We start from the raw sequence: 27,498 nt of genomic DNA, 5'->3' as shown, positions 1-27,498 counted from the left end.
CCCTCTGCTCGGCACAGAGGGTATTCCTGCTGTATAACATGGTTGAAGACAGCACGATGGTGACATTAATCTATTTCTGAGGGCAAAGATCTCAGTGGTTCATTAATCCATTTGAGAGGACAGAAGGATAAAGTTTCTAATGCATGAACTTTTTTATTTTTAAGATTTATTTATTTATTTTATGTATGTGAGTACACTGTAGCTGTCTTCAGACAAACCAGAAGGGGCATCAGATCCGATTACAGATGGTTGTGAGCCACCATGTGGTTGCTGGGAATTGAACTCAGGACCTCTGGAAGGGCAGTCAGTGCTCTTAACCACTGAGCCATCCCTCCAGCCCCCAGTGCATGAACTTATAAGGGACACATTCAAGCTCTGGCAGACCCAAGGGAGAAAATTCACCATTGTGTGTTGCAGTAATCTCTTACCCCAGGAAGCCCATATAAAAACATACAACTCAGTTATTAGATTTATAAACTATAAGACCAGATTGTGCAGATATAACACTATCCTAATTTATTCCCCAGCTACGAGAGCCCTTACTTGTGGCTTCTCTAGGCCATGCAGTTCTGCTCCATCTTCCTTCTACCTCCTCTTCTCCATCTCTCTCTCTCCTCCCCCTGTTTGTTGTTGTAAAGATCTCCCTTTTTAATGCTGGTCCCTAATGCTAGCCCATTCTGCTGTAGTGCAGGAAGAATAAGAGTCAGAGTGCCAGCCTCGGGCTTCAGAAGTGTGTTCTACCTCAACCTCTGTCCTCCCTCAGCCTGTAACCCCAAGCAAGCACCCCAGTACTCTCCAAGTTAGGGTGTCTCTGTTGCTGCTGGGATAAGTACGATTCAAGTGCAGCAGCTTGTATGAGAGTGATCTTTTCTCTTCAGTTATCAAAATGTACGTGATTAATCCCACATATTCTGAAGCCTATCTTGTCTCATGATGTAAAATTGTATGGTGTGCTACAGACCTGACAAAGCCGTTCATATTTTGTGCATCCTGAGGCCAGAGGCCAAATAACAGAGGCTTCAAGGGGAGGGAAGGTGGTCTATTTTGTGGCCTTTTGACTATGCTCCCTGGTTCCCAAGCTCCCTTGCTTTTTGCCTGCCTTGTTTCAGCATTTAGCATCATGGTACCCCTACCTGTGTCAGACTGAATTCAGCCTTCCTCTTTGAACCCCAGTAGGTCAGCTGTCATCATGCCCAGGGACAGGGGTCACTGTGTATTGTCCGTTGTATGGATGATGAGCCTGGATTTGGATAGTATAAACCAGCATGGCTGAACCTGGCAGTCCTCCTTGAGAGGGCTCCTGGACATCAACCAGGCCAAGAATCTCTCTTCCATTTTCAGTCCACCAGAAGAGAAAGGCCTGCAAGAGAACAACTGTCAGCATCATTTGTTCATCATCTCTCTTCTTGCCAGCACTGTGTGTGATAGGACAGTAATACAGGCAGGTGGTGAAAGAATTTACCAGGACATGGACAGACAGAGAATTTATTAAGACCTAATACAAGTGTGAGCAAGCCCCAGAGGGGTGTGGGAGGGAATGAAAGTTTCATAGCACTTGGAGGGGAAGGTGCTTGAGTTTATCTCATGGGCCACTTGTATGGGATAGATAGGTGAGCACCTTACTATCTTGTTGAATAACCAGTTCTACAGAACAACTAGCCCTCCCTGTAGGGCATCATAGGTTCTTATGAATGTTTATGTGCCGGGCGGTGGTGCACGCCTTTAATCTCAGTACTTGGGAGGCAGGGGCAGACAGATCTCTTCGAGTTCAAGGCCATCTTGGTCTGCACACTGAGTTCCAGGATAGCCAGAGCTACACAGACAAACCTTGTCTCGAGAAAAGCATCAAGCCCCAGGCCCCAAATGGCTACTGCCTGGCTGTTAGTGAGTAGGGATTCTGCTTGGCTTAGGCCTTCTGTCTCTTTGTGACAGGACACTGCATACAAGAGCTTGCTTTCCCTCTACCACTTCTGGTTAATGTTCGTGAATACTGCGTTTAGGAATTTCTCATTTCCAATGCTGCATATTTTTGGTCCATTTAAGTTTTGTATCCTAGGTGAGGTCTAGGCTCACCTCACATTCACCTGGCCTTGGTCTCAAATGGAATTGAGAAAATTCTTAGAATGCATGTAAGTAATCTACCCACCAAATAGGTGCTATGGTTCCTACTGGCAAGCAGATCTCATGAGGGACCATACATCAGCTTCACACGGGTGGCCTGAGGAAATGCTGGGTCTGCAGAGCTAAGCAGTGTGACCCAGCCAAACTAGAGCTTGTAATGACATCTTGCCTGTGAGTTGTCCTGTCTCCCTCAGGGTGGATCCATATTGGGAGTTTCTTCTTTTTCTCATCTGCCTCTGCCGTTTTTTGTAACCTGCATCCTCTGGACCCTTACTTTCCCAGTACGTGGGCTTCTTTCTCCTTGAACAGTAACTCAGTGGTGGTTTCCACCCACATCTGGTGATCCCGTCTCATCGAGCCGCATGTCCACATTTCTTCCCCTGATCCATGGTGCTCCGCCACACTCTCTTCTGCCTACCCCACTTCAGGGTGCTGGAAACCTCAGGTTGGTGAGACTAAAGCTCAGAAACAGATTCACGACATGTCTTTGCTTTTTGCCCTGAAGGTAGAGAAGAGGGCCTCGGCTGGGAAGACTTGCAGGTGACGTTAACACTAGGGCTGTGACTGCGAACCCACCTCCTGAGGAGACCCACTAGGCACACTAGCAGGAAAACCGAGATGAAATGAGAGCGAGTTGTGTGTAAAGTATCAGTCTTACAGAAGCTCCGGGAGTCCCCAGATGTCAATCATGGAGGTACCCCCTGTAACGTTCACCTCTTGAATTTTCTAGTGAAACCTTCCTACAACTGGGCTCCCTACTACTCGAATCACTCCCCTTAGCAAGTCTCAGGACACCCCACGTCCCAAGGCTGACTTAGGCCTGGGAATGTGGCACAGTTGGTGGTATGTGCTGTGCAGCATGCACAAGGCCCTGGATTCGATTCCCAACATGATAGAACACTGGATGTGGTGGTAAGGCCAGAGTAAAGACCTTCCTTCTGCTCTAGCATGCCCTGCCTGACTCCTGCTCTTGCCATAACCTCTCGTCCTCATGCTCCTCCCCTTTCTATAGTTTCCTCTGCTCCCTTTGCTGTCTCAGAACTCAAGAACGATGTCTTCCCCTTGCTCCACTCCCTTTTGCCCTCTCAGCCTGTTCATATCATTGCTACAGTTATCTCTTGATAGGGCTCGCTCCCCCTCCAGCTTAACCTCCGTGCAGACAGGAACTTCGTCTTTTCCACCTCATGATCATTGGCAGTGTTGAACTTCCAGTGCCATGTTTCAGAGTCAAACAGGAGGCATGCTGGTGACTTCCGTTTACCTCCCTGACTCCTGCCAGGGCTAAACGGTAGAAACTGTCCACAGCTATGCAGCGGAGCGTCTAAATCTTCGCATATGTCTTCTTTCTTTCTCTTCCTCTGCAGGTGCTTGATGTGTCGGGGGCAGACATATTAGCCAAGTCCATCACTAACTCCCAGGTAGAGGTTCTGGAAAACTGTGGCCATTCAGTGGTGATGGAGAGACCGAGGAAGACAGCCAAGCTCGTCGTCGACTTTTTAGCTTCTGTGCACAACCCAGACAACAACAAGAAGCTGAACTGAGGCCGCTGCCACGGCCTGCATTGTTGCACACAGCGTCTGCTCCCATCCCCAAAACCTGACACAGTAACCACTCTCAGGGATCCTGCCCCAAATGCTGTCGGAGCACCAACGTCCCTGAGGAAACCAGTTGCCTATCCCAGTATCCTTGGTTCCATAGAGCATCAGGGGCCGCAAGGAACTCTCCAAGATCCTTTTTTTCAAAATAGAAACCTAAATAGAAAAAAAGACAACAACAAACCACACCTAGCCATGAAGCCTACCAGAGTCTTCACGCCACTGGCAAGCCAGTGCTAAGCAGTCACCCCGGACCGTTATCTTCAAGGACACTTTCTTTAAGACATTCCTCACACATTAAACTTGATCTCTTTTTGTTGTTGTTACTTCAGATGTATCCCCTGCATGGCCAGTGGCCTTCTCTACAGGAGCTTTAGTCATTCACTGAAAACTCTTATTTAGATGTAATTCAAGTTTTACATAGAGGCCCAAGTGTGAATGCATTAACCACAAGGCCATGAAAGAGACAGCGAACTGTGGAAGAGGCTTCTGCCTCGAGGTCTAATACACAGGAGGCTGAGGCAGAAGGATCCAAGATCAAGGCCTGCTAGAGGTACAGAGCGAGTTCAAGGCCAGCCTGAGCTACTGACTGGAAGAAGTAAAGAGAAAATGTTTCTACCTTTTTTTTAAATGTAGAAATCAATGTGAGGGGGCAGTGCTCCACCTCAGTCAGCCCTAGAAACCAGCCAAGCCGCAGAACATGCAGACTGATATCGAGTTTGGACACCCACAGATCAGATACATCTGACCGCCCACAGGGAAGAGCGCCTGACCGGGTGGGTTCCCTAGGAGTGATTTACAATTTATTAATAGGACTAATAAAGCAATAATGTTCTAGACTTCCATCTGATCGGACGGGAGGCCCATCACCAAGCAGCTCATTGGCATCCTTTCAATGATGCTGTTCTACTGAAAACCCTCGGAAGTAAAATACCAGCTCGTTAATGAATTCTGTGAATTCCGTGAAACAATATTGTGTGATTGAAAGAAAAAAAATGAGTCCAAACAGCTGTAAAAGAGACCACAATAATGTGAAATAAATTTACTAAGTCTAGGCTGGCAACACCTAGGTGCTTTCTGATTCTGAGCTCCTAATGGGGTGTACTATTAATAGATTTCTGGTCACTTAAAAATGTGTTTATCAGCAGGGACGTGAGGAGACTAGAGGTTGATGGTTGGTGTCAGGTGTCTTTCTCAATCACCCCCACACACACACCCTATTTTTAAGATAGGATCTCTCAGTGAACCTGGAGCTAGCAACGCCCCGGCATCCTCTTATCGCCTGGCCAGCACTGGGACTGCAAGTGCAGGCTTCTGTGTCCAGTTTTTTACATGGGTGCCGGAGATCCAGGCTTAGGTTCTCCTATTAGCACAGCAAGTCCTTTACTGACTGAGTCCTTCCCCCGGGCCCAAAAACATACTTTTATTATTTCACGTTTACCGTGATTATGTGTCAGTGTCTGCTTATGGGTGGGGTAGATGCAAGGGGCTGCAGGGGCAGGTGGAGCTGCACTTACAGGAGGTAGTGTGCTACCTGACGTGGGTACTGGGATCTGAACTTGAATCCCCTGTGAGAGTGCTGTGTGCTGGTAACTGCTGTGCCACTCACTCCGTCATCCTAAGTGTGTGGTTGGTTAAAACTTATTTATTACACGTGCATGATGGGCATGGATGTCTGTGTGAGCGCGTCCAATCTGTTAGAACTGGAGTTAGAGGCAGCCGTGATCTACCATGTGGGTGCTGAGAATTGAGCTGGGTTCTCTGGGAGAGCAGCCAGGGCTGTAAACTGCTGAGCTATCTCTCCAGCCCCCTACGTATGTTTTTTTTTTAAAGTATTGAGATTATCTCTTAGAAGGAGACGTCATCAGTTTGCTCCTTTTCATGTGCTTCTGGTCTCTATAGTTTAAAGGGAAGTCCATGGTGAGATGTGAATGTTGTAACTGACCAGAGAAGCATGCAATAGAGTTCTTAGAGAAGTACAAGAAAATTGCGTCACGCTTGTGAGATACGGCCAATGCAGTGGCCAGGAAAACATGTAGGTATTATAAATGCATACATTAGAAAAGAAAGGCTGGGGCTGGAGAGATGGCCCAGTGGTTAAGAGCACCCGACTGCTCTTCCAGAGGTCCTGAGTTCAATTCCCAGCAACCACATGGTGGCTCACAACCATCTGTAAAGAGATCTGATGCCCTCTTCTGGTGTATCTGAAGACAGCTATGGTGTACTTATATATATAATAAATAAAATAAATCTTTAAAAAAAAAGAAAAGAAAGGCTGAAAATCGGGAAAATTAAGTTTCCACCTCCAGGAGCTAAAAAATAAACTAGTAACCCAGTGAAACAAGGTAGTAAGTAATTCAACAGAAAAGAGAATCTACAGTATTCTTTTTCTCAAAGAAAGGAGATCGTGGATGTTTACTTCCTGATCTGTATTTACCAAGAGTTCTGGGTGAGTCTCTGTCTGGGTGGTGAGAGATGCGTTCCTGTCAAGCACTATAAAGAGGCCATGTGATCTGTTTCGGAACAGCTGACTCTGGACCCAGGATTTCTTCCTGGTGAGGGTTAAAGCCTCTAGGGGCATACTCATAACCATAGGACCTGGAAGGAGGAGGCAAGAAGATCATGTGACTGCATTAAGACTGCCCCAAAGCACAGGGCATGGGGAGAGGCATCTGCACTGTCATCCAGGCAGGGTATGTGCTGTCCACCTGACTGGAAGAAATGAAGGGACTCTGGCTGGCTCGAGCACTGTGAGCATGGCTCTGGCCGCCCTCACCCTTCTCCCCATTCCCTCTGCCTGGATACAAACCATTAGATTATATTCTTAAAGTTTGTCCCCAAGGTCTAGTCCCTTATTTGGCCACTTCCTCCTCCTAGAGCTATCAAGGTCCAGTTATCAGAGTATTAAGTCCAACAATCAAAAGTCCTCATTGGCTCCCTCATCGACATACCCAGTTAAAATTAAACACCTAATTCCAACTTGTGTGTCCCATCTTTTCTATATAAAGCACCATTTGCCTATGTGTCAGTCTGTTTCCCCATCTATCCAGAAGCAATCCTTTGTCCCACTCCAAGTCAAACATCCTCTTAGGCCTCTCCTTGTCTCCTCTCTCCCCTCTCGTTCCCTTCCCCTTCTCCCTAGTCCTTCCTCTGCCTTCTATTTTTTGCCCTCTGGGCAAATAGATCTCCTTTGTGCAGAGAGAACTTGGTCTTGGGGGTTCCTTTCAAGAACAGTAGACAGGTTCTGCAGGAGGACATGGTCCCTACTCCCTCCACTGTCAACAGAAAACCTGGACTAGAAGTCATGAATCAAGAATATGAGTTGTGTTTTTATAAACACATAGCATAGGTTTGAGTTCTCTGGTTCTGCTGTGCTGGGAGGCTCCTTGCACTGTTTCCTGCTTCAGGAATTATAAGAAGCCTGCTAGTTCCTGCCAGCTAGCCGCCTCCACACCAGATCCTGTGGGTTCTGTGGCTTTGCTGAGTCTTGAAAAGAAGAAAGGAATCATTCACCATGGCCCTTCCTGAGAGACTGCCAGAGAGCCCTGGGATCAAAATGGAAAGCCCCAGGAGGCTCAGCCCCACTGCTCGGAGTTAGGACCAGAGCCGTTGCACACAGCACGTCGCCCTCCTGGGCAGATACCGAAGACACCAAGGGACAAGCAGTGGTCAGAATGTTTGCCCTCAGTCTGGGCTTCTTGTCCAGGGCGGTGTGCATGCGTGTGTGTGTGTGTGTGTGTGTGTGTGCGCGCGCGCCTGTGTGTGTGTGTGTGTGTGTGTGTGTGTGTGCGCGCGCGCCTGTGTGTGTGTGTGTGTGTGTGTGTGTGTGTGTGTGTGCGCGCGCGTGCACAACAGCACTGACTTGATACTGGGCGGCATATGCCAGATTGACGGTGCTGCCTGTTCAAGTCTGTGCTCTGCTTGTGCCTCTGTGATGGCCCCGTGTCCCAGGGAAGTCATACGTGCTGCCCTGCTCTGCTCTGCTCTGCTCTGCGCTGCTCTGTGGAAGTTCTCAGAAAATACTGGGACTGGAATACCTGCCAGGTGGGGCAACATGTCTGAGGCTATTGTGTTCGTTGGGTCCTGTTTTATTTATTTTAATTGTATTTTTCTTGGATATTTTATGTATATACATTTCAGATGTTATCCCCCTTTCTCCCATCTCCCATACCCTCTTCTCCTTACCCCTGCTTCTCTGAGGTGCTCCCACTCCCACTCACCCACTCCAACCTCAATGCCCTGGCATTCCCCTACACTAAGAAAATGAGCCTTCACAGGACCGAGGGCTTCTCCTCCTATTGATGCTGGACAAGGCCATCCTCTGTTATATATGCAGCTGGAGCCATGGGTCCCTCCGTGTGTACTCACTGGTTGGTGGTTTAGTCCCTGGGAGCTCTGGTGAGGTGTGGTTGGTTGGTATTGTTGTTCTTCCTATGGGGTTGCAAGCCCCTTCAGCTCCTTCAGTCCTTTCTCTAACTCCTCCATTGGGGACTCCTTGTTCAGTCCAATGGTTAGCTGCAACCACCCTCATCTGTATCAGTCGGGCTCTGGCACAGCCTCTCAGGAGACACCTGTATCTCGCTCCTGTCAGCAAACATTTCTTGGCATCAGCAATAGTACCTGGGTTTGGTGGCTGCATTTGGCATGGATCCCGAGGTGGGGCAGTCTCTGGATGGCCTTTCCTTCAGTCCCTGTTCCACTCTTTGTCCCTGTATTTCCTCCCGTGAGTATTTTGTTTTCCCTTCTAAGAAGGAATGAAGCATCCACACTTTGGTCTTCCTTCTTCCTGAGCTTCATATGATCTGTCAATTTTTTCTTAGGTATTCCAAGCTTTTGAGCTAATATCCACTTATCAGTGAGTTTCTGTGCCTCACCTGGTATCAGTCACCCACGGGTGCAGGCAGTTACCCCTAGCCACTGGAAACATGGCTCCACTGTCTTCTATCTCTCCCAGTGTCACTACTACTGAACCCAGAGTAGACTTCTTGGTCAGTTGTCGGGGCTTAAAAAGTAGGTGTTTTGATGGGGAAGGAATGAACAGAGATGGGACTATATCGAAAGCCTCAAATCACCTGTCAAGGTCTGAACAGAGCAGGCTGGAACCTGCAGGGCTACCCCGGAGCTTTGTGATTTCATGTCATTAACGTTCTCTAGGCTGATAATAACCACAGTGTGGGCCTGTCAGTTCCTCTGCCTGTGATGGGAATAGGGGTCTTAAGTCGCCATCACTAATCTGAGAAAGGAAGAGGCATCCGACTGCTGCTGATACTGCTCTGAGCTCCAGTGGGAACCATTCCTTTTCGAGTTCTGGGATCTTTGGTTCCTAAACCTCCAAGGCAGTGAATGGGAACCTTGGGCCATACAGCTCTATCAGGTGATGGGAATGAAGGATTCTGACAACCCCAGTGGCCCAAGGCCAAAGCTAGCTGAGACATATGACTCTCGTCTGAAACACAACCCCTGGAAGGTGACTCTGCCAGGACTAATGTGAGCCTAATTCCATAATTCCTCACCAAGGCCGCAGGTCTAAATGTGACTCGGTTCAAAACTGTCCCTTCGTAAAAGCACCATGGGGCCGTATCATGTAATATCCCAACTTCATGCAGAATCAAATTAACACACCCATGCTTCTGCTCAGTGTAAACAGGATGAGATCGGAATCAAGCCTTCCTTTCAACATGGTTTGGGTGAGGAGACTGCACTTCTGTTTTGTATGCTTGTTTAGTTTCAGAGTCACAAAGAGTGGGAGCCTGTTCTCCAGGTTCCAGCTCTTCTGTTGGGAAGTGGGTAGCACACTGTGGAAGAGAATTTTCCAGCATGTAGAAGGAGCAGCCTATACGTGCCACAGCACCCTGTTCTGACCATCAGGAGCTTGTCCTGATAATTTAATTGTTGATGTCAATATCACTTTTATTTTCTAAATACTAAGAAGAAAGATAAGTATGCCTCCTGCCCTCGCCTTCCCCATTATTTTTGGGAGATGTCTGTGCACTTGCAGACACATGTGCACATCTATGGACATACACACCTATTAACAGGTTCTTCTGTGGGTACTTTAAAAACATAAATGGAGTTTTGCTGGGAATTACTGTTGCCCTACCACCTGCTTCTCTTACCTCTGTGCCTTGGGAATTCTTCTATATCTAACCCACAGAGCCTCAGGTTTCTGTAAGGGGAATGCAGAGCTCTCCAGAGAAACTGCATCTAACCAGTTCTGGTGACAAGAGCCCGTGATTCCAGATACTTTGGAGGCTAATGCTCAAGGATGACAAATTGGAGGTCAGCCTCGACAACTTAATTACATCCTATCTCGGAAGAGAATTAAATGAGCTAAGGACAGAGCTCCATGGCAGTCCCCGTCCTGTGAGGCTCTGGAAGACAGGAGGGTTGGGGGTGGGGTGGGGTAGGGGACTGTGTTGGATAGGTATGGCCCCCACAAACTCATATTTGAATGCTTGGCCATAGGGGGTGGCACTATTGGGAGGTGTGTCCTTGTTGGAGGAGATGTGTCATTGTGTTATGTATGCTCAAGTGATGCCCGGTGAGAGACACTCTCCTGCTGTCTGCAGATCGAGATGCAGAATTCTGGGTTCCTCCAGCATGCTACCATGCTTCCCACCATGATAATGATGATTGATGATGATGATTGATAATGATGATAATGATGATTGATAATGATGATGATTGATAATGATGATAATGATGATTGATAATGATAATGATGATTGATAATGATGATAATGATGAATGATAATGATGATTGATAATGATGATAATGATGATTGAGTAAACCTCTGCAACTTTAATCCAGGCCCAGTAAATGTTGGGCATCTAATCTAGTGTGACCCACTGGCTGCTGGCTCAGCTGACTGACAGGCTGTAGCCACCCTTCTCCCACCTTTTGTGGCTGCTGAGTAAAACAAAAGGTATCCAGTAAAATTTTAATGTCAAATGAGTAATAAATACATTCTTCTAAACATTTATTTATTTATTATATATAAATACACTGTAGCTGTCTTCAGACACACCAGAAGAGGTCATCAGATCTCATTATAGATGGTTGTGAGCCACCATGTGGTTGCTGGGATTTGAACTCAGGACCTCTGGAAGAGCAGTCAGTGCTCTTAACTGCTGAGCCATCTCTCCAGCCCAATGAATACACTTTTAATAAAAGCATTGAATTTGTGTCCTACAGACTGTTTATTTGGAACTTGGATTTAACTGGGTATCAAGTTATTTAAGTGGTAATCCTGATTTTTGTTTCAGCCCAATGAATACACTTTTAATAAAAGCATTGAATTTGTGTCCTACAGACTGTTTATTTGGAACTTGGATTTAACTGGGTATCAAGTTATTTAAGTGGTAATCCTGATTTTTGTTTTGTGCATGTGTGCATATGTCGATGTGTGTGTGTGTGTGTGTGTGTGTGTGTGTGTGTGTAAGCACACGCGCATGTTTAGATGTTAGAGGAAGCCATTCAGAGTCCTGCTCTATCATTGTACACATTATTCCCTTGGGACAAGCCTTACTCAATCCAAACTTTACATTTAGGCCGGACTAGCTGGCTGGTGAGCTCTTGGCATCTGCTTCTTTTTATCCCACAGGTTTGCATGTAGCTGAACTCAAGTTGTTCAGACTCTGATGAAATCTGTTGAAGGTTGGTCTGGTGCTATGTATACAGATGCTAAATTCCGAACCCCAAGATCTGGTTGCCAGACAAATGAAGAGAATTCTCGCGTACATCACCTTTGTTGTAAACCTTGCTCCCCAATGTAAAGTTAACTGGTTAATAAAAGGCTAGAGCCTATGATTAGGCGGTAGAGAGAAAGGCAGGACTAGAGGATAGAGTGAGGGGGTCTCAGAAGAGATCAAGGCGAGGAGGAAGAAGAGGGAGGGAGCAGGAGGTTGTGGATAAAGGAGCGTGTGGCTGAGAAAAGTGCACCATGAAGACAGACAGGTGAAACAAAGCAACCAGAGCATGACTCAAACAGCAAGCAACAAACAGTGTACAGTTTGTATGAAAGTTAGAACAGCTCAGAACCTGCCCAATCTAGGCTCACACTTTGTAAGTAAAATACCATGGTTTTGTATCTTTTATATAGGCCAGTTAGAATAAATAACTCTTTTTACAGAACTCGAATCCTTGCCTTCTACCTGGCAAGCCCTGCTTCCCTCCTCTCCAGAGGCTCCACATGAGCCATAGTCAAGTGCCTTTCTGTTCTTGGGTGATGATCCCCAGGATTTCCTTGAAGGAGCGCGCACATGCACACACCCACACCCACACAGACACACAGACACACAGACACACAGACACACACACACACACACACACACACACTCAAACAAAACCAAAAAGCAATGCATTAATGTATGCAGAACTCAGTGTTCCACTAGAACAATGTCAGGGTGCTTACAGTGAACACACTTGGGTCAGTAACTGTGCTGGCTAGATTGATGTCAGCTTGACACAAGCCTTAGTCATCTGAGAGGAGGAAACCTCAATTTAGAAAATGCCTCTGTAGGCCTGGGCTATAGGCAAGCGTGTAGGGCATTTTTTAAATTTTGTGTTTAATGAAGGAAGGTCCAGCCCATTGCCACTGTGGATAGAGTGACCCTGGGATGGTGGTCCTGGGCGATATGTTTTGCAATGCGGAGGCTTCATGTGTGATGGGGTAGAGGTGGGGTGGGGGGGTTGTTGGGTGCCTTAGCAGATCCATGCTGAAGCATCTCCCCCCTCCCCGTGTACCAGCCACACAGCCATATGACAGGTTTAGTATAAAATGAAGTTTAGTTGGGGCATGAGAAGGGGATGTAGGAGAGGAAAGGAACAGAAAGAGGGGACAGAAAGAAGGAAAGAGACTGGAGTGGTCGGGGGTTGTGGGGGGTGTACAGGCCAGAGACAGAGGCCAGAGAAATACAAAGAGAGGCCAAACAGTCCTTTTATAGCAGCCAGGCTCCTACCTGGCTGTTGCTACGTTACTGTTGGGTGGAGCCTAGAAGAAATGCTAACACTGGGTTCTGTAAGAAAGCAGGCTGCACAAGACTTGGAGGGCAAGCCAGTAAGCAGCACCCTTCCATGGCTTCTGCACCAGCTTCTTCCTTCAGGTACCAGCTCTATTTGAGTTCCTATCCTGGCTTCCTTCAATGACAGGCTTACAGATCTCTCCCTCCCTTTTGGTCATAGCCTTTGATGACAGGAGAAGTAACCCTAAGACAGTGACTGTGTACTCATTTGTGTTGTTTGGAAGAGGCTGAAGATGGCTTACTCAAAAGGGCTCTGTGAAGTCCTGCATGCCTCCAAGTGCTAGGTGACCAGATGGTAATTGGCTTGGTACATGCAGCAAAACATAGGTCACATGTGGACACCATGCTGCAGAAGGCATTGTCAGATGTCTACTCCATAGTGTCTGTTAAGTACGTGCCGGCTTCTTACGAGATACCTAACTTCTGCCAACACGAGGGACACTTTGAGAGCAGCTGTCGCTGGCAGCACGATGGTTGCACAGATCAAAAATTGGTTTTCACTACTGTCCCCATGCCAAACATCAATTTGGTATTTAACTTGACACAGCCTTTCTTTAGCAAGGACGCTTTTATAAAAGACTGAGGTGGCCTTACGAGTGTGCTTTTTTATTTGAAAGACTTTTTTACATTTAATTTATTTAATAAATAAACAAACGTGTGTATATGTGTGTTCACAAAGTTACAAGTGCAGCCTTCTTTCCTTCTACCACCTGGGTACCAGGGATATAACTCAGCTTCCAAGACTTGTCAGTCAGGACCTTTATCTGATGAGCCATCTAGCCAGTCCCCTTGTGTGGTTTGATTTAAAGTGATGTTACACTTAAATGTTCAAGAGAGAAAAACCCCACACTGAACTTGTGGGAGGAGATTAAAGAAACTCAAACAAAGGGGTTACAGGTGATATTTTTGCTACTGTCCAGCTTGCTGACCCTTGAAAGACCAAGGTGTGGGGGGCGGGGGATGGGAGGAAGGGAGGAATAGGGGAGAGGAAGTCAGAGAAGGAGGGAGAGAAGAGCAGGGGGAAAACCCTCAAACATGAGCCAGGCATGGCAGCACACACCTATAATCTTAGTATTCTGGGGGCTGAATTAACAAGTTTGAGGCTGGTTTCAGCTATATGATAAACTCAAAACCAGCAGGGATTACCTAGCGAGACCCTGTCTCAAAAGGGGAGGGGGGAGAAGGTAGGGGAAGATGGAGAGGGTAAGGAAGAAAGAGAGAGAGACTGGAGACTGACGTACTAGCTAGGGAGGGAGACTTCTCTTGCTTTCGCCTTTATATCAGTTGAAACGATACATCACAGTACCTAGTAAAAAAATAGAATTTCATTGAAAAACCAAGGATTAACCAGCAATGTAGTTCCTTTTCCAAAGTATCTCTTCCGTCTTCGACTCTGGATTAACAAGAGAGCCTGGGACAGAATTCAGGCATCAGGAGACACCGCTTTTTAAGATTTTGGTGCAGGAGTGAAATTTTACTAAGGTTCTTTGAAACCAAAAATGCACGTGCATCTCGGTTTTTCTAGGTCACGTGGTCTGGCAAGGTAATTTCCTGGCCCAGAGAGACTTTTCCCCATTACAGTTTCCTGGATACCAGACAATTCATCATCTCTTTTTTTCCCCCTCACAACTCTGCAAGGAAATTGCTGGTGATCTGTCTATACGAGAAGGGAAGACGCTAGACTGACTGGTGGCAGAGAACGGATTTCAACACAGTTCTGGCAACTACCTATTTTGGGGACTTTTAGGGGTCCCGTTGGGGTTTAATAATAAAGACAGACACATCTGTACAGTCTAAGCCTGCTAGTAGTTCTGCTGGGGGCAGGTCCTCAGATAGTCATTCAGACTTAATCAGACTCCCTGCCACTCGTCTAGACCTCCCGCTCTCTGTCCCAGCCTCTCTCCTCTGCTCTCCCCCAGCCCTGGCTTCAAGTTCTTTTTATTGTTACAGAATTGCAAGCCAAATTCTGCATACCAAAATTCTTATCTCATCTAGGGGTTGTCTAGAAAAATCTATTGCCTAAGCAAATCTCAGCCACAAGAAATTTCCTAGTTGGCTAGGCCTGTCTCAGGACTGAATTATGCAAAGGCTCCGAGAATCCTTAAAAATAAAAATAACTTTATAAAATCTCAGATAATAAGCACTGACAAAAGGCTTCTTAAAAACTTTGGTACCATCACTCCAGATTCTTGTCAGATACTATAGTTCTGCTAAAATTCTGCTATAACTACCAAAATACAAATATTTTGAGAAAGCAAATTCCACTCTCTGGAGTCTGTGTTAGCTTACTCCCCCTTAATCCCCAGCAAGTCCTGTTTCCTCTGGGAGGGAAGGAGAGGAAGCAGAAGCCACATGGCTCCAGCGTATGGCCAAGGCATGAATGGGGGCTCTAGAAGATAACAAATATTAGATTCTTTCCCCAATTACAGAAAAGGCCCCAACTGACCTAGGCACAGGCTTGATTGTACAACATGTACTGTTACCATCACTGCTGTGTACAGCTCAGGTCAAATCTTTTTAATAAGTGCAAGCTGTGTGGCCACTGGTGATGAGTCATCAGGAAAGTTCCCATACTCAGAGAACACCTCAGAAGGCAGTTGGGTTAAGATGGTGCATCTGGACCAGTCCGGACATCACTGTCTGTCTTAGTTAAGAGTTTTTATTGCTGTGAACAGACACCGTGACCAAGGCGACTCTATAAGGATAACATTGAATCGGGCTGGCTTACAAGTTCAGAGGTTCAGTCCATTGTCATCAAGGCAGGAACATGGCAGCATCCGGGCAGGCGTGGTACAGGAGGAGGTGAGAGTTCTACATCTTCATATAGAGGCTGCTAGCAGAATACGATTCCAGGCAACTAGGATGAGGGTCTTAAAGCCCACACCCACAGTGACACATCTACTCCAACAGGATCTCACCTTCTAATAGTGCCACTTCCTGGGCTGAGCATATACAAACCAGAACGCTGGCCAAAGCGGATAATCTATAATAACACTGGCAATCAGGATCAAAGGAAAACAATTTAGTCTCTCCCCCTGCCTCAGTTCCCCTTCTGTAAAATGGGGACTATTGCAATAATAGCTACCTCAGAGTTGCTTGAGGGTTCCCTTAGATAACTTACGTGAAATCTTCAGTACAGTGCCTGGCCCAAATGTAAATATTAGTTGTTATTATTACTGTTAAATATATGTGACATGTCACATGGATCCAAGGACTATATCTTAGTCTCCTAAGTTGCCAGCACTCAGAACAGTCTGTATCTAGTGCATAACGGATTCTGAAAAAGTACTTGGTGACTGAATGTGGAAGTGGAATGAACTTACATCTGGAAACAGGAGCAGCTGGATCTTTCCGAGTCAAAACAGAACCTCTAGTGTATGGTTAGGAGCCACAAACGGACATCGACAGAGGATCTTGTCTTTAGTGCCTGACACAGATGTTCCCGAGATGAAAGGCTCAGATTTAGCTTAGTGGTAGAGGACTTGCTTATCATAGATGAGGCTGTGGTCTTGATCCTTGGCACTATAAAAGAAAGAAAGAAAGAAAGAGAGAGAGAGAGAGAGAGAGAGAGAGAGAGAGAGAAAGAGAGAGAAAGAAAGAAAGAAAGAGAGGAAAAGAAAGAATCCAGGAGAGGAGATGTTTGATATAACCTGTTGAGCATGAATGTATAAATAAATGACCATGAAGAGCGTCTGGCGCCAATTCCGGAAGTGGGCGCTAGAGGGTGCATAACCCGATCGTCCTCAGCCCGCCCCCCCGTGGAGGATTACGCAATAGGTCAGTGACGGACGCCGCGCAGTGACGTCACGTCCGGCGATGCGTCTGTGGGGCGGTGCGGAACGGACTCTAATGTAAATACACCAGTTTTCCAGGACCAAACTTGGGCTGCTGCGTGGGAACTCCGACCCGTGCCGAGTTGTAGTAAGCCTGCAATTGACAGGAACGCGGCTATCCCAGTGAGCGGCTTCGTTCTGCGCCGGGACGGCTTAACCGCGCGCGGCAGGTGCGCATGCGCGACGTGGGCGCACAGGGTGGAAGGGTCTTCACTATGGTCGTGTCAGTCAGAGAGCCGCCACCGGGTTCCGTACAACGCGGTTGAGGTACCGGATACAGACGGTGACCGGAAAGGCTGATCCGGCCGTGTTGCTGGGCGCACTGCCTTCGAGGTGGGCGCTTAGTCAATAGCGGTTGTTAATCGAGCAAGGTTGGAAACAATTTACTCTTAAGGAGTCCCTAGGGGATCGGCTTTTTTTTTTTTTTTTTTTTTTTTGGTTCTTTTTTTCGGAGCTGGGGACCGAACCCAGGGCAGGGGATCGGCTTTTTAAAGATTGCTTTAGTTGTATTTTGTGTCCCCAAATGTTCAAGACACTCGTTTTAGTCCCTGAGAAGCACTAGGAAATGAAACAGATCTCTGTTTTGGAGTGCAGGACTGTAGGAAGCAGAAAGGGAGTAAGACTTTCAAGAACTGGGCAAGGAGGGGTTGGTACAACAAAGATAAAATAGGCAGTGGGACACATTGAGCAAGAGAAAAAAGCTAGAAAGTGCGAGACGCGTGCGAGACGTGCGATTCTGACTTGAATCAGGGGTAGCTGAGACCAAGAGGAGGAGGAAGCCCAGAGTATTAGGTTTCAAGAAATTGTTTTTCGAGCGCGTGGTGGCACACGCCTTTAATCTCAGCACTCAGGAGGCAGAGGTAGGCAGATCTCTGAGAGACAGCCAGGGCTCTGTTACACTGAGAAATCAAACAAAATCATCATCATCGTCGTCGTCGTCATCATCATCCTTTCCTTTAAGTCTGGCATTTAGACAAAGGTCATGATTCCTTCAGGGATTTAAGAAGATAGTTCCTACTCGCTAAAAGGAGTCTTATTTCTGGCAAAGGACATATTGTTTCTCCATTAACCTGTGTCTGTGGTGCTTACTAGTATATCGAGATCTATGCTAGCCTCTAGGTTCTCAGTTACCGCTCACAAGTTGCTGTTAAAGTCATCTTGAATGACTTTTTCCTTCCCCTGCCCTTAAACCTCTCCAGCTCCTGATCTTCGCTTCAGTTCCCTCAGCCTCTCTTTCCTATGCAACTCGGCCATTTTGGTTATGCATCATGCAGTCTCCTGGTGGGTCTCTTGATTCCTCCTTCCTCTCTTGCCGTTCTTATCAATCTTTCATGGCCCAGTCTGTTCTATTGGCCGGATTCAGTCTGGACCCTAGGAGCGACCATGTCCTTATTTTTGATTCACAGAGGACAGAACTGAGGTCGTGGAGGTATGGCCGAACACGAGTTCAGAGCCAAGTCTTGAAGGGTGGCTTACTCTGGAGAAATGTTTGAGCACGGGGACGATGTGCCTTAACAGGCTCAGTGGCGGCTGTGTAGATTAGAGAGATTAGAGGACGAAAGAGTGAAAACCCAAGTAAGAGACACTTGTAATGAGATGTTTGTGAACATTGCTGCAGTGAGTAAAAGGCAACAGTGTTGAACCTGTTAGTATGTTGCCTGTACAGAGGGCACCTCCATCTCTGTACAGCCTGCAGGGGGGCAGTACTGTCTTACTCCAAGAACTCAAGCTTATGCAAAAGTCATTTTTTTCGTCATTTTAAAGTTACTTTATTTTTACTTAATGTGTATGAATTTTTAAAAAGATTTATTTTATATATATATGTATGTGTATATATATATGTATATATGTATATGTGTGTGTATATATATATATATATATATATATATATATATATATATATATACTGTAGCTGTCTTCAGACACACCAGAAGAGGGTATCAGATCTCATTACAAATGGTTGGGAGCCATCATGTGGTTGCTGGGATTTTAACTCAGGACCTCTGGAAGAGTAGTTGATGTTCTTAACCGCTGAGCCATCTCTCCAGCCCATGTACGAGTATTTTGCCTGTATTGTATCTCTGTACCATTTTTCTACAGTGCCCAGGAAGAACAAGAGAGAGTGTTGAATCCTCTGGAACTGGAGTATAAACTTATGTCAGCCACCCTGTGGGTACTGGAAAATCAACCCAGCCAGCTTCTCTACAAGAACAGCAAGTGCTCTGAACAGCTGAGACATCTCTCCAGCCCTAAGTAATCATATACATATACATACACATACATACATTCATATATATGTGTGTATCTTATATTTATATGTGTATATTATATATGTATTTGTTTTATAGATATAGATATATATATAGGCCAGACAGTGGTGGTGCATACCTTTAACCCCAGCACTTGAGAGTCAGAGGCAGTGGTTCTCTGAATTCAAGGTCAGAGTTTCAGGACAGCCAGAACTATACCAAGAAACAAAACTAAAAGAAAAATATACAGCGTGTCATTTAATTTTTTCTTTTTTTGTCATATGCATTGTTGTGTGACCATTACCACCATCTACCTTCGCATTGCTCCTTAGTTGTTTTGGTATCCTAAGTCTCAGGCCTAAATCACTTCACTGCCTTTGGCAATATGCATCAACTGGGAAGTTGGCAAGGCCTAAAAACAACTGGTATGTGTCAGTCAGGTGGTGAGTGACTGAAGTAAGCAAGGTTCTAGTAGAGACTGGTCGGTGACAAAGGAGCATCAAGTAACTGTGACTGCTGTCCTGAAACCACCTCGATACACTGGGCATCGAGGCCATCACCATCACCGTCACCTCAGTCACGTATGTGGCAAGTGTTCTGTTGAGCACGTGCCCTGCTGGGCCCAGAAGAGAGGGATGAAGCTTCTTGCTTCCAATTTCCTTTTTCTGGCTATCATCATCTAAGAGTGCTTGGAATTGGGTCTGACCCAGAGAGGTTCTTGAAATGTTCCCTAACAGTGTGACTTGGGGTAAGAGGTAGAGGGCCCCTGGTCTCTTGGGCCCAACGACAAGATACTACATAACAAACATCTGTAGAACAAGTGTGAGAAAGTCTCCATGAAGGAGGAGACATTGAAATGGGAATGAGAGCTGTCCAGGGGGAGAGCAAGGTCTGAGTGGACTCAAGGAAAGAGACTTTCTAGGGGGGGGGGGGTGTCAGCACATCGGAAGTTCTTGAGAGTTCAGGTCTGTTTGAAATAGCATTGAGTATGGAGTGCCCCGTACACACCCATAATCCCAGCACTGGGGATGAAGCAGGAGAATCAAGTAAAAGGCCAACCTGGACTACACAGTTAGGCTCCCCTCCCCCGTCATTACATGAAAAGAGCAATATAGTATTAGTGCCCGTGTTTGTATATCTTCTGTTGCCAGTAATAACCACAGACTAAGTAAATTATAAACAGCTATGTTTTGGCTTATAGTTCAGGTCCAAGGCCAAGGGGCTACATCTAGTTGGCTTCTTGCTTATAAAGTCCCAACAGAAAATAGGGCAAGTTCCCATTAAAAATGCAATACTACCACTAATAACACTATACCTGATGGTTATGAGCTCTCTTGACTCCTCTAGGTACCCCATGTTGGAAGATGCCAGCTACTGCTTATGAAAGGGTAGTTTATAAGAGCCCTTCGGAGTACCACTACATGAAAGTCTGCTTGTAAGTTCCGTCTTGTGAGTTCTGTTTTATATAACCTGTTTTTGTTTGATTGTTTCTTTTTTATGAATCTGAAAAGCATGGCATTTAATGTGATATTTTCTCTTAATATTTTTTACAGAGAGTTTCAGGAACATGGGGTTGGACTGAATGGAGCCCAGTTCAAACAGCTACTTGTTTCAGCGCTGAAAGACCTGTTTGGGGAGGTATGGAATTAACATTCTTAAGGTTTTTGTAAGAAATTTTAGAAAAAGGACTAAGGGTATAATTCACTGGTGGAATCATGGCCTACCTTGGGCCTGATTGTACCTGTTACAAACAAACAAAAAAAGAACTTTTTTGTTCCTTTGTTAGAGACAGGCCTTCTGTATGAGCCAGGTTGTCTAGAGAACTTGCTCTGTAAACCAGATTAACATCAGATTCACAGAGCCACCTGCATCTGCCTCCAAAGCCCTGGGATTACTTGCAACATTACTCCTAGTCTACAAAGAGCAGGTTGTAAGAAGTACAGAAATACATATTTTTAAAACGGAACTAGAAATTGCAGAAGCCAGCTTTCAGAAATAATGAATTCTGTAGGTTTTTCTAGTGTATCCTGTATTTGGCAAGAAACCTACTAGACACCTGTTCTTGAACAGTGCTATCAAGTTATAGTCTAGACTGGTAACCTGGAGACATCACTGTCCGTCTTTGAAAGAGGAAGGGCTCGCATGAGCATAGCATGCTTCAGTAAGAACACCTCAGTACGAGGGACAGCAGGATGTCCTGAGCTCAGTCCCTGGAAGCCGTATGGTAGGAGAGAACCAGCTCTTGAGAGTTTCTTCTCATCTCCACACACTTGCAGTAGCACAGGCACACATACATACACACGTGGGCAAACAGACCTCCATACATGTACAGAGACATGCATACATACATGTGGGGGAAACACACACACAAATAAATAAACCTTAAAGTGATAGAAAATCTAAGAGAGTGTGAGCAGAAGCAAACTGCTTAGTGATGCTGGCCGACATCCCGATGTGCTTCTCAGCCTGTCACAGACCAGACACTTGGAGCAGCTCTGTCTGAGCAGTCACCTAATAGAAGCTGAACTTTGGAAATGGGGGGCGGGGAGGGGGGAGTACAAAGATAGGGTTGACTGTCAGGAACTCCCATGACTGATTTATTTTGTTCAGATAGACTCTGCAAAGACTGTAAGAAGATGGAAAGATGAGATATAGGTTGGGGAAAATAATTTGAAAACTATGTCTGACAAAGAAGTATTGTCTAGGATATTAGAACTCTCAGAACCCGATGGTGTTGGATACAATGATTTACACCTGTAATCACAGCACTAGACAGGCTGAAGTTGGATGATCAAGGTTATGTGTAGCAAGACCCTATCACCAAGGAGCCCCAGTCATAAGAAAACAAACAGTCCAAATCAAATAGGCTAGACTTTCACAGACATTTCACTAGAGAGAGTGCACCATTGACAAAGAAGCACGTGATAATATTAGATACCAGTGGAATGTGTGCCAGCTGCCACCTGACTGATCACGTGTTTACCGTACGCCTCAGCAGTAGCACTCACGGTATTCACTCCAGAAAACCGAAAGAAGAGAAGAGCCTGTGTACACAGACAGCTGAGACGGCTTAGCAGGTAAAGGTGCTACCACCAAGCCTGAAGACCTAAATTTGATCCCTGGAGCTCATATGGTGGAAGAAAAGAACTGACTTCTTCAGATTGTCCTCTGACTTCCATACGTACATCAGGGCACATATTCGCGTACACAATAAGTAAATATAATAAAAAAAATGACTTGAAGCAAAAATCTACATTCGGCCTGGAGAGGTCCCAGCAGTTGCAGACCCCTGGGTTCAGTTCCCAGGACCCACATAGTGGTTCATAACTGCCTCGTAGCTCTACTCTAGATCTGTTCTCCTTTTCTGGCCTCCTCAGGCACCAGGCATGCACACAGTGCACAAATATACATGTGCACAAAAAAATAAATGTTGAAAGGAAAAAAATACTGCACACCAGTGTTTATGGTAGTCTTATAACAACCAGGAGCTGGAAACATTACATTAGTTCTTAAGTGGATGGATTATTCAGTGATTGTATATTCATATCATGTATGATATAATTGTCAGAGAAAAAGATAGTGCTACACAAAGCTCTAGAAAGTTAAGTGGAGAAAGCCAACCCTGGGTAAGTTCCTCACTGGGTGATTCTAGGTCTATACTGCTCTTCCTACAACATAGCCTGTAGACAGAAGTGACTGCCAGGGGTTAGTGGGTGTAAGTAATAAAGGACCAATAGAAAAAGTCTTGTGATGGTCCAGGTTTTTATCTTGGTGGCAGAGGTAGTAGTTATAAGAAGTTGCCTATGTGGAAGCACACACATATAAATATATGTGCATACAAATAGTGTCAGGTCTAAGTAGATTCAGTCGTGTGGACACCAGTTACCTGCTTTGATCCTGCATTGTAGTGACATAAGATGCTGCCTTTGGGGGGACTGAGGGAAGAGGCCTTTGGAGGGGGGCTGAGGGAAGAGTGTTTGTACTTCCCTATAGATTGCCACAAATTGAAATATAGAGCCAGCAATTTGTATGTCATAAAAAATGTGATTTCAGGAGATAGAGCTAAATAAGACATGGTTTCTGTCCCTTGTTAAATAGTGTGAGTGACAAGGAGGGGAGAATTGTGAATGAGCAAAGTATAGAGTCTGGTATAAAAAAGAATGCAGTAAGTAGATTGATCTTGTAAGGAAAGGAGCTTTTTGTAAAAAAACCTCTCTCTGTCTGACTGTCTCTCTCTCTCTGTATGTGTATGTTAGTACACATAAATATGCTGTGTGTGTGTGTGTGTGTGTGTGTGTGTGTGTGTGTGTTAGTACACATAAATGCTTGTGCGCGCATGTGTTGTGATCAGAGGACGACTCTGGGGTATTTCTGTCCTTGCACCATATGGGTTCTGGGGATCAAACGGGGTGGAGCTTGGGTCATCAGGCTTTGTACCATGCACCTTTACCCACTGAGCCATCTCACCAACTGGAGAAGGAGCATTTTAACACAAGGTTCAAAGGTGAAAAGGGATGGGAACATTCCAGGCAGGGAGAGCTCTTAGCAGGCACGTGAGAGCACCAGCACTGTTGAAAGACTGGGTTTCTTAGAGTTCGAGAGTGAGCACGGAAGTCTGCTAATGGGATTGCTCCATTCCTAGGTTGGCGCTGCTTTACCTGTGGATGTTCTCACTTATGATGAGACCACACTGTCAGCCATCTTGAGAGTATGCAGCAGGTATGACCCTGGGACAGTTCTACAGTAGCAGGCAGAGAGAGTGATGGGACAGCACAGTGAAGATGCTTCCCGGATGGGAGTGCAAGGCCAGGCACCCTGAGCACCTTTGGGGATTTACACTGGAGTTAATGTGAACGTTTCTCTCAGAGACCAAACCTTTGGGGTTCAGACTCCAGACTCCATCTTAGGGATCCTGACCTAAGATTAAACTCAAGTAAAGCACAGGCTGGTACCTAGCTTCAGTTTCCAGGCTACCCCCCAACAAGACCTGCATCTCCAGGTTATTCCAACAGATCCAGCCTCTAGCCCAGTTTCCAAGTTATTTCTCCAGCTTACAAGCTTGCCCCTGCTTAACAACCACCGAGAAAACACAAGTTAAGTTTGTGGTTTGGCTCCCAACACTAGCCAGTTATGCTAAAGGCCACAGTAGCACCCCGATTAGATGCTTGCCAGGCCAGAAAGATTCTTGGGGCTCATTTTGTTCTCTGTGATATTTTTTTTTTTTTGTTTTGTTTTCTTTTGTTTTTTTTTGTTTGTTTGTTTGTTTTTTTCTGGAGCTGAGGACCAAACCCAGGGCCTTGCGCTTGCTAGGCAAGCGCTCTACCACTGAGCTAAATCCCCAACCCTCTGTGATATGTTTTTACTTTTAAGGTTCTATTTCATAAGCCTTCTGGTTTGCTAAAAAAACAACTTCCTAGACCATCCCAAGCAAAAGTACTAAGCGCTATTACAACAAAAATCTTTATTTATGCTTTCTTGATCTTTATGCAGTGGTCTGGCCAAATTGTGGAGCTCTTTGACCCTGTTTGGAGCCTATAAAGGCAAGAAATGTGCCTTCAGAGTGAGTCAGGTAACGGCTTTTCCTTTACAATTCAGAGCTACTGAGTACCGCAGTGATGTGTTCTGGGTGCGTCTCATTTGTCGCGAGTAAAGCAGTTACCATCTAACAAGGGCAAACCCAAAATCTCTGCTTCCGGAACTGAGGCATAGTGGTCAGATTTTAAGTCACCCTTGTTGCAAGGTAGGTGATCACACTGTGAATCCAGACGTTGTGTTATTTACTGAACAAGGCTGTTTCTAGTTGTGGTGCGCCTCAGCCCTTAGCACGCACATCTAATCTCTGTGGCTGGAACACAGACATGCTCTTAGTACACACCTTTAATCCCAAGCAGTGACGGTAAAGTTAGTTTGAAGAAGGAAGCATCCATGTTTAAAAGGGATGTCTAATTGAGTGGCAGACAAAGTGGTGAGTAAGAAAGATTTGACAAAATAATCTATGGCCAACTCTCTCGAGAGGAAAAAGAGGTTACTTAGGAGAAAGCAGCACAGAAGAAAGGGAAGAAGGGAACAGTTTTACTGGGGGAGTTTTATAGTGACCTCCTGAATAGAGAACAGGCTGGACACAGGAGAAGACAGAGGAGCCGGAAAGGTAGAACAGATTGTTAGAGTGGTTTGAGGCCAAGCCAAGCAATTTAGGAGAAGCTGAGAGAAGTCCTCTTGAGTCAGTCAGCTTGGAGAGGAGTCTGAGCCAGAGCAGCAGAGTTGAATCAGGCAGACAGAGTTCAGAGAGAACTAGGAGGAGTGAGTTTATTCCTTAGTAAGTTTCAGAGGGTGAAAACATTCTTGGCCTTGATAAGATTACACAGGTCTGGGCTTAGGAGCTTCCAGGACTAGGCCTTGAACTTAGCAGATGGCAGTAAGCCTCAGAGACAGCAATTATATCAGGGGAATAAAAGTTACAGTTATATATACTAGAGATATTTGGAGGTCGAACTTGAGTTCTTGTGATGAAGTCTTTTTTTACTGACTGCCACACCTTATAAACTGCTGTTTCCGAGCTTGTGATTACTTGTCCAGCCAGTGCTTCCACACACAAGGCCCTTTACAGTGTGGCTGCTACAGTTCTGTGCGTCCTGTGAAATCTATGTGTTTTCTGCGTTCCCTGTTGTTTTCATGCAGCTTGAGTTAACCCTTTCTTCTCTCACAGGTGTCTCCCTTTCTCCTCGCGTTATCTGGCAATAGCAGGGAACAAGTATTGGACTGAGCTCTTACAGTTCCAGATACAAACACTCTCGACAGTGTCCTTAGGTGTCTACGCAGTTTGGAAACAAGCAGGCTAAAGCCCCTATTGTTGACATCCGGAGATGCTGAAGATGTGGAGTGGGCTTCAGAGGAGACTGTGGCAGCATCGTGTGGTACCAACAGGGCAGTGTTTTCGGTGTGTGCACATGAAAGTTGGAGACCGCGCTGAACTTAGCAGAGCCTTCACACAGCAGGACGTGGCTACCTTCTCAGAGTTAACGGGAGACGCCAATCCTTTGCATTTAAGTGAAGATTTTGCAAAGCACACCAGGTTTGGAAAGACAGTTGTGCATGGAGTTTTGATAAATGGACTTATTTCAGCTCTCCTGGGCACTAAAATGCCAGGGCCAGGCTGTGTGTTTCTTTCCCAGGAGATTAAATTCCCAGCTCCTTTGTATATTGGAGAAGTGGTTTTAGCATCGGCAGAAGTGAAAAGGTTGAAGCAGTCTGTTGCTGTTGTTGAAGTGTCCTGCTGTGTAATAGAAAGTAAGAAGACAGTTATGGAAGGCTTGGTTAAAATTATGGTCCCAGGAGCTCCTAGATCCTGAAATAGAAATGTAAAGTTGTACGTTCAGACCCTGTGCTCTTGCTATCAGTGACTTCTGGGCAGCTGGGCTGTTGCTCTTCAAGAAGTACACGCAGAAGCCATGTGTGGGAGAGGAGATTTCCAGATTAGCGCGTGGTTTGTCCAGACTTACATGCAAGAGCTCGTCATCTACGAGGTTTGGATTTCTTTTTTCCAATTAAAAAACAGTTGAGAGGGGTCGGGGATTTAGCTCAGTGGTAGAGCGCTTGCCTAGGAAGCGCAAGGCCCTGGGTTCGGTCCCCAGCTCCAAAAAAAAGAACCAAAAAAAAAAAAAACAAAACAGTTGAGAGAGGCTGGAGAGGTGGCTTCTCAGCTAAGAACACTGGCTGCTCTTCCAGAGGATCTGGGTTCAACTCCTAGTACCCACATGGCGGCTCACAACTGTCTGTAACTCCAGTCTCAGGTGATCCCACACCGTCTTCTGACCTATGCCGAAACTACATGCACATGGTACACTGACGTACATGCAGGCAAAATACAAATACAATAATAATAAAGTCTTTTTAAATTGAGAAAACTGTGTGTTTTACTCAGAATTTCAAACAATTATATATGTATTTGATAACACCTACGTCTGTGTTGAATTTTCTTACTGAATTTATACTACCATGTATTTAGTCACCAACTGCAACAATGCACATAGAGCCATCTTTGAGCACCTAATTCTCAGACTGTTTCTCAGTGGCTTCTCGGTTAGGTTTATAATTCCTTATTCACATCAAGATGTAATCTAGATGCTGTGGCACTTGCCCTTTAGTCCTCACTTAGAGGCAGAGGCAGGCAGAGCCCGGGGTGCATAGCAAGTTCCAGGACAGCCAGGGCTACATAGAGAGACCCTGTCTCAAAACAGTAAAAACAAAAGCTGCCGCTTAGTTCAAGCTTCTGTGTGACTTGCCTCTCGGTGGTTTTATTGTTACTGGTGAGGGGTTTACATGCAGCCGTGACTCAGTTATATAAGGTCCCCTAACACCGCAGCATTGTTGGGAATAATAGAAACAGAATTAATCAGAAGGCCAGGCCTAGAAATGTAGGCCAGTATTCTCCCGCGTGACTCTCCATGAGTGAATTGAGTGGCTTTTCTGAATCTGAATTTGGCTGTCCTCCAGCTGAACAGGTTAACATGTGGGTCTTGCAGAGAGTTGGCCAATCTGTTAGATTTTAGAAGGAAAGAATCTGGGATGCAAAGGTGCTGTTTGAAGGGTTCTAATCCCCTCCCTCTCTTGAAAATGTGGCTCTACTTTAAAAACAAAAGAAGTGGGCCTGGAGAGATGGCTCAGCGGTTAAGAGCA

At 45.7% G+C, this 27,498-nt stretch overlaps 2 protein-coding genes across 8 annotated transcripts in view; both read left to right on the top strand.

The window, feature by feature from the left end:
- Positions 1-4,779, top strand: part of Abhd6 (abhydrolase domain containing 6, acylglycerol lipase) — a 47,534-nt gene extending 42,755 nt beyond the window's left edge. For 4 of the 5 annotated variants that reach the window (NM_001007680.1, XM_006251767.5, XM_063274199.1 and 1 more), the window contains one exon: positions 3,486-4,779. In NM_001007680.1, coding sequence (NP_001007681.1) covers positions 3,486-3,662 — 177 coding nt within the window. In that variant the 3' untranslated portion in view covers positions 3,663-4,779. Of the gene's footprint in view, positions 1-2,626; positions 2,816-3,485 lie in introns of those variants that run through there. The other variant, XM_063274201.1, reaches the window with a different exon arrangement.
- An 11,750-nt stretch (positions 4,780-16,529) lies between these two features.
- On the top strand, positions 16,530-26,721 carry Rpp14 (ribonuclease P/MRP subunit p14). 3 transcript variants are annotated; one of them, XM_008770552.4, is made up of 7 exons: positions 16,530-16,944; positions 18,674-18,826; positions 20,170-20,257; positions 20,376-20,460; positions 23,465-23,541; positions 24,313-24,391; positions 25,529-26,489. In XM_008770552.4, exons 3-7 carry the CDS (start codon positions 20,187-20,189, stop codon positions 25,583-25,585), a joined length of 369 nt encoding a protein of 122 aa, XP_008768774.1. In that variant the 5' UTR covers positions 16,530-16,944; positions 18,674-18,826; positions 20,170-20,186; the 3' UTR covers positions 25,586-26,489. The 3 variants fall into 3 exon arrangements, with proteins under 3 accessions (XP_008768774.1, NP_001101842.2, NP_001135401.1); NM_001108372.3 differs by having other exon boundaries at positions 16,549-16,743; positions 25,529-26,721; NM_001141929.2 differs by having other exon boundaries at positions 16,759-16,906; positions 25,529-26,721.
- Positions 26,722-27,498: the final 777 nt, after the last annotated feature.

The sequence above is a fragment of the Rattus norvegicus genome, chromosome 15 (genome assembly GCF_036323735.1).
Source record: "Rattus norvegicus strain BN/NHsdMcwi chromosome 15, GRCr8, whole genome shotgun sequence".
NCBI classification, from domain to species: Eukaryota; Metazoa; Chordata; class Mammalia; order Rodentia; family Muridae; genus Rattus; species Rattus norvegicus.
The sequence above is the reverse complement of the archived record's forward strand: the minus strand, read 5'-3'. Positions and strand labels throughout refer to the sequence as shown.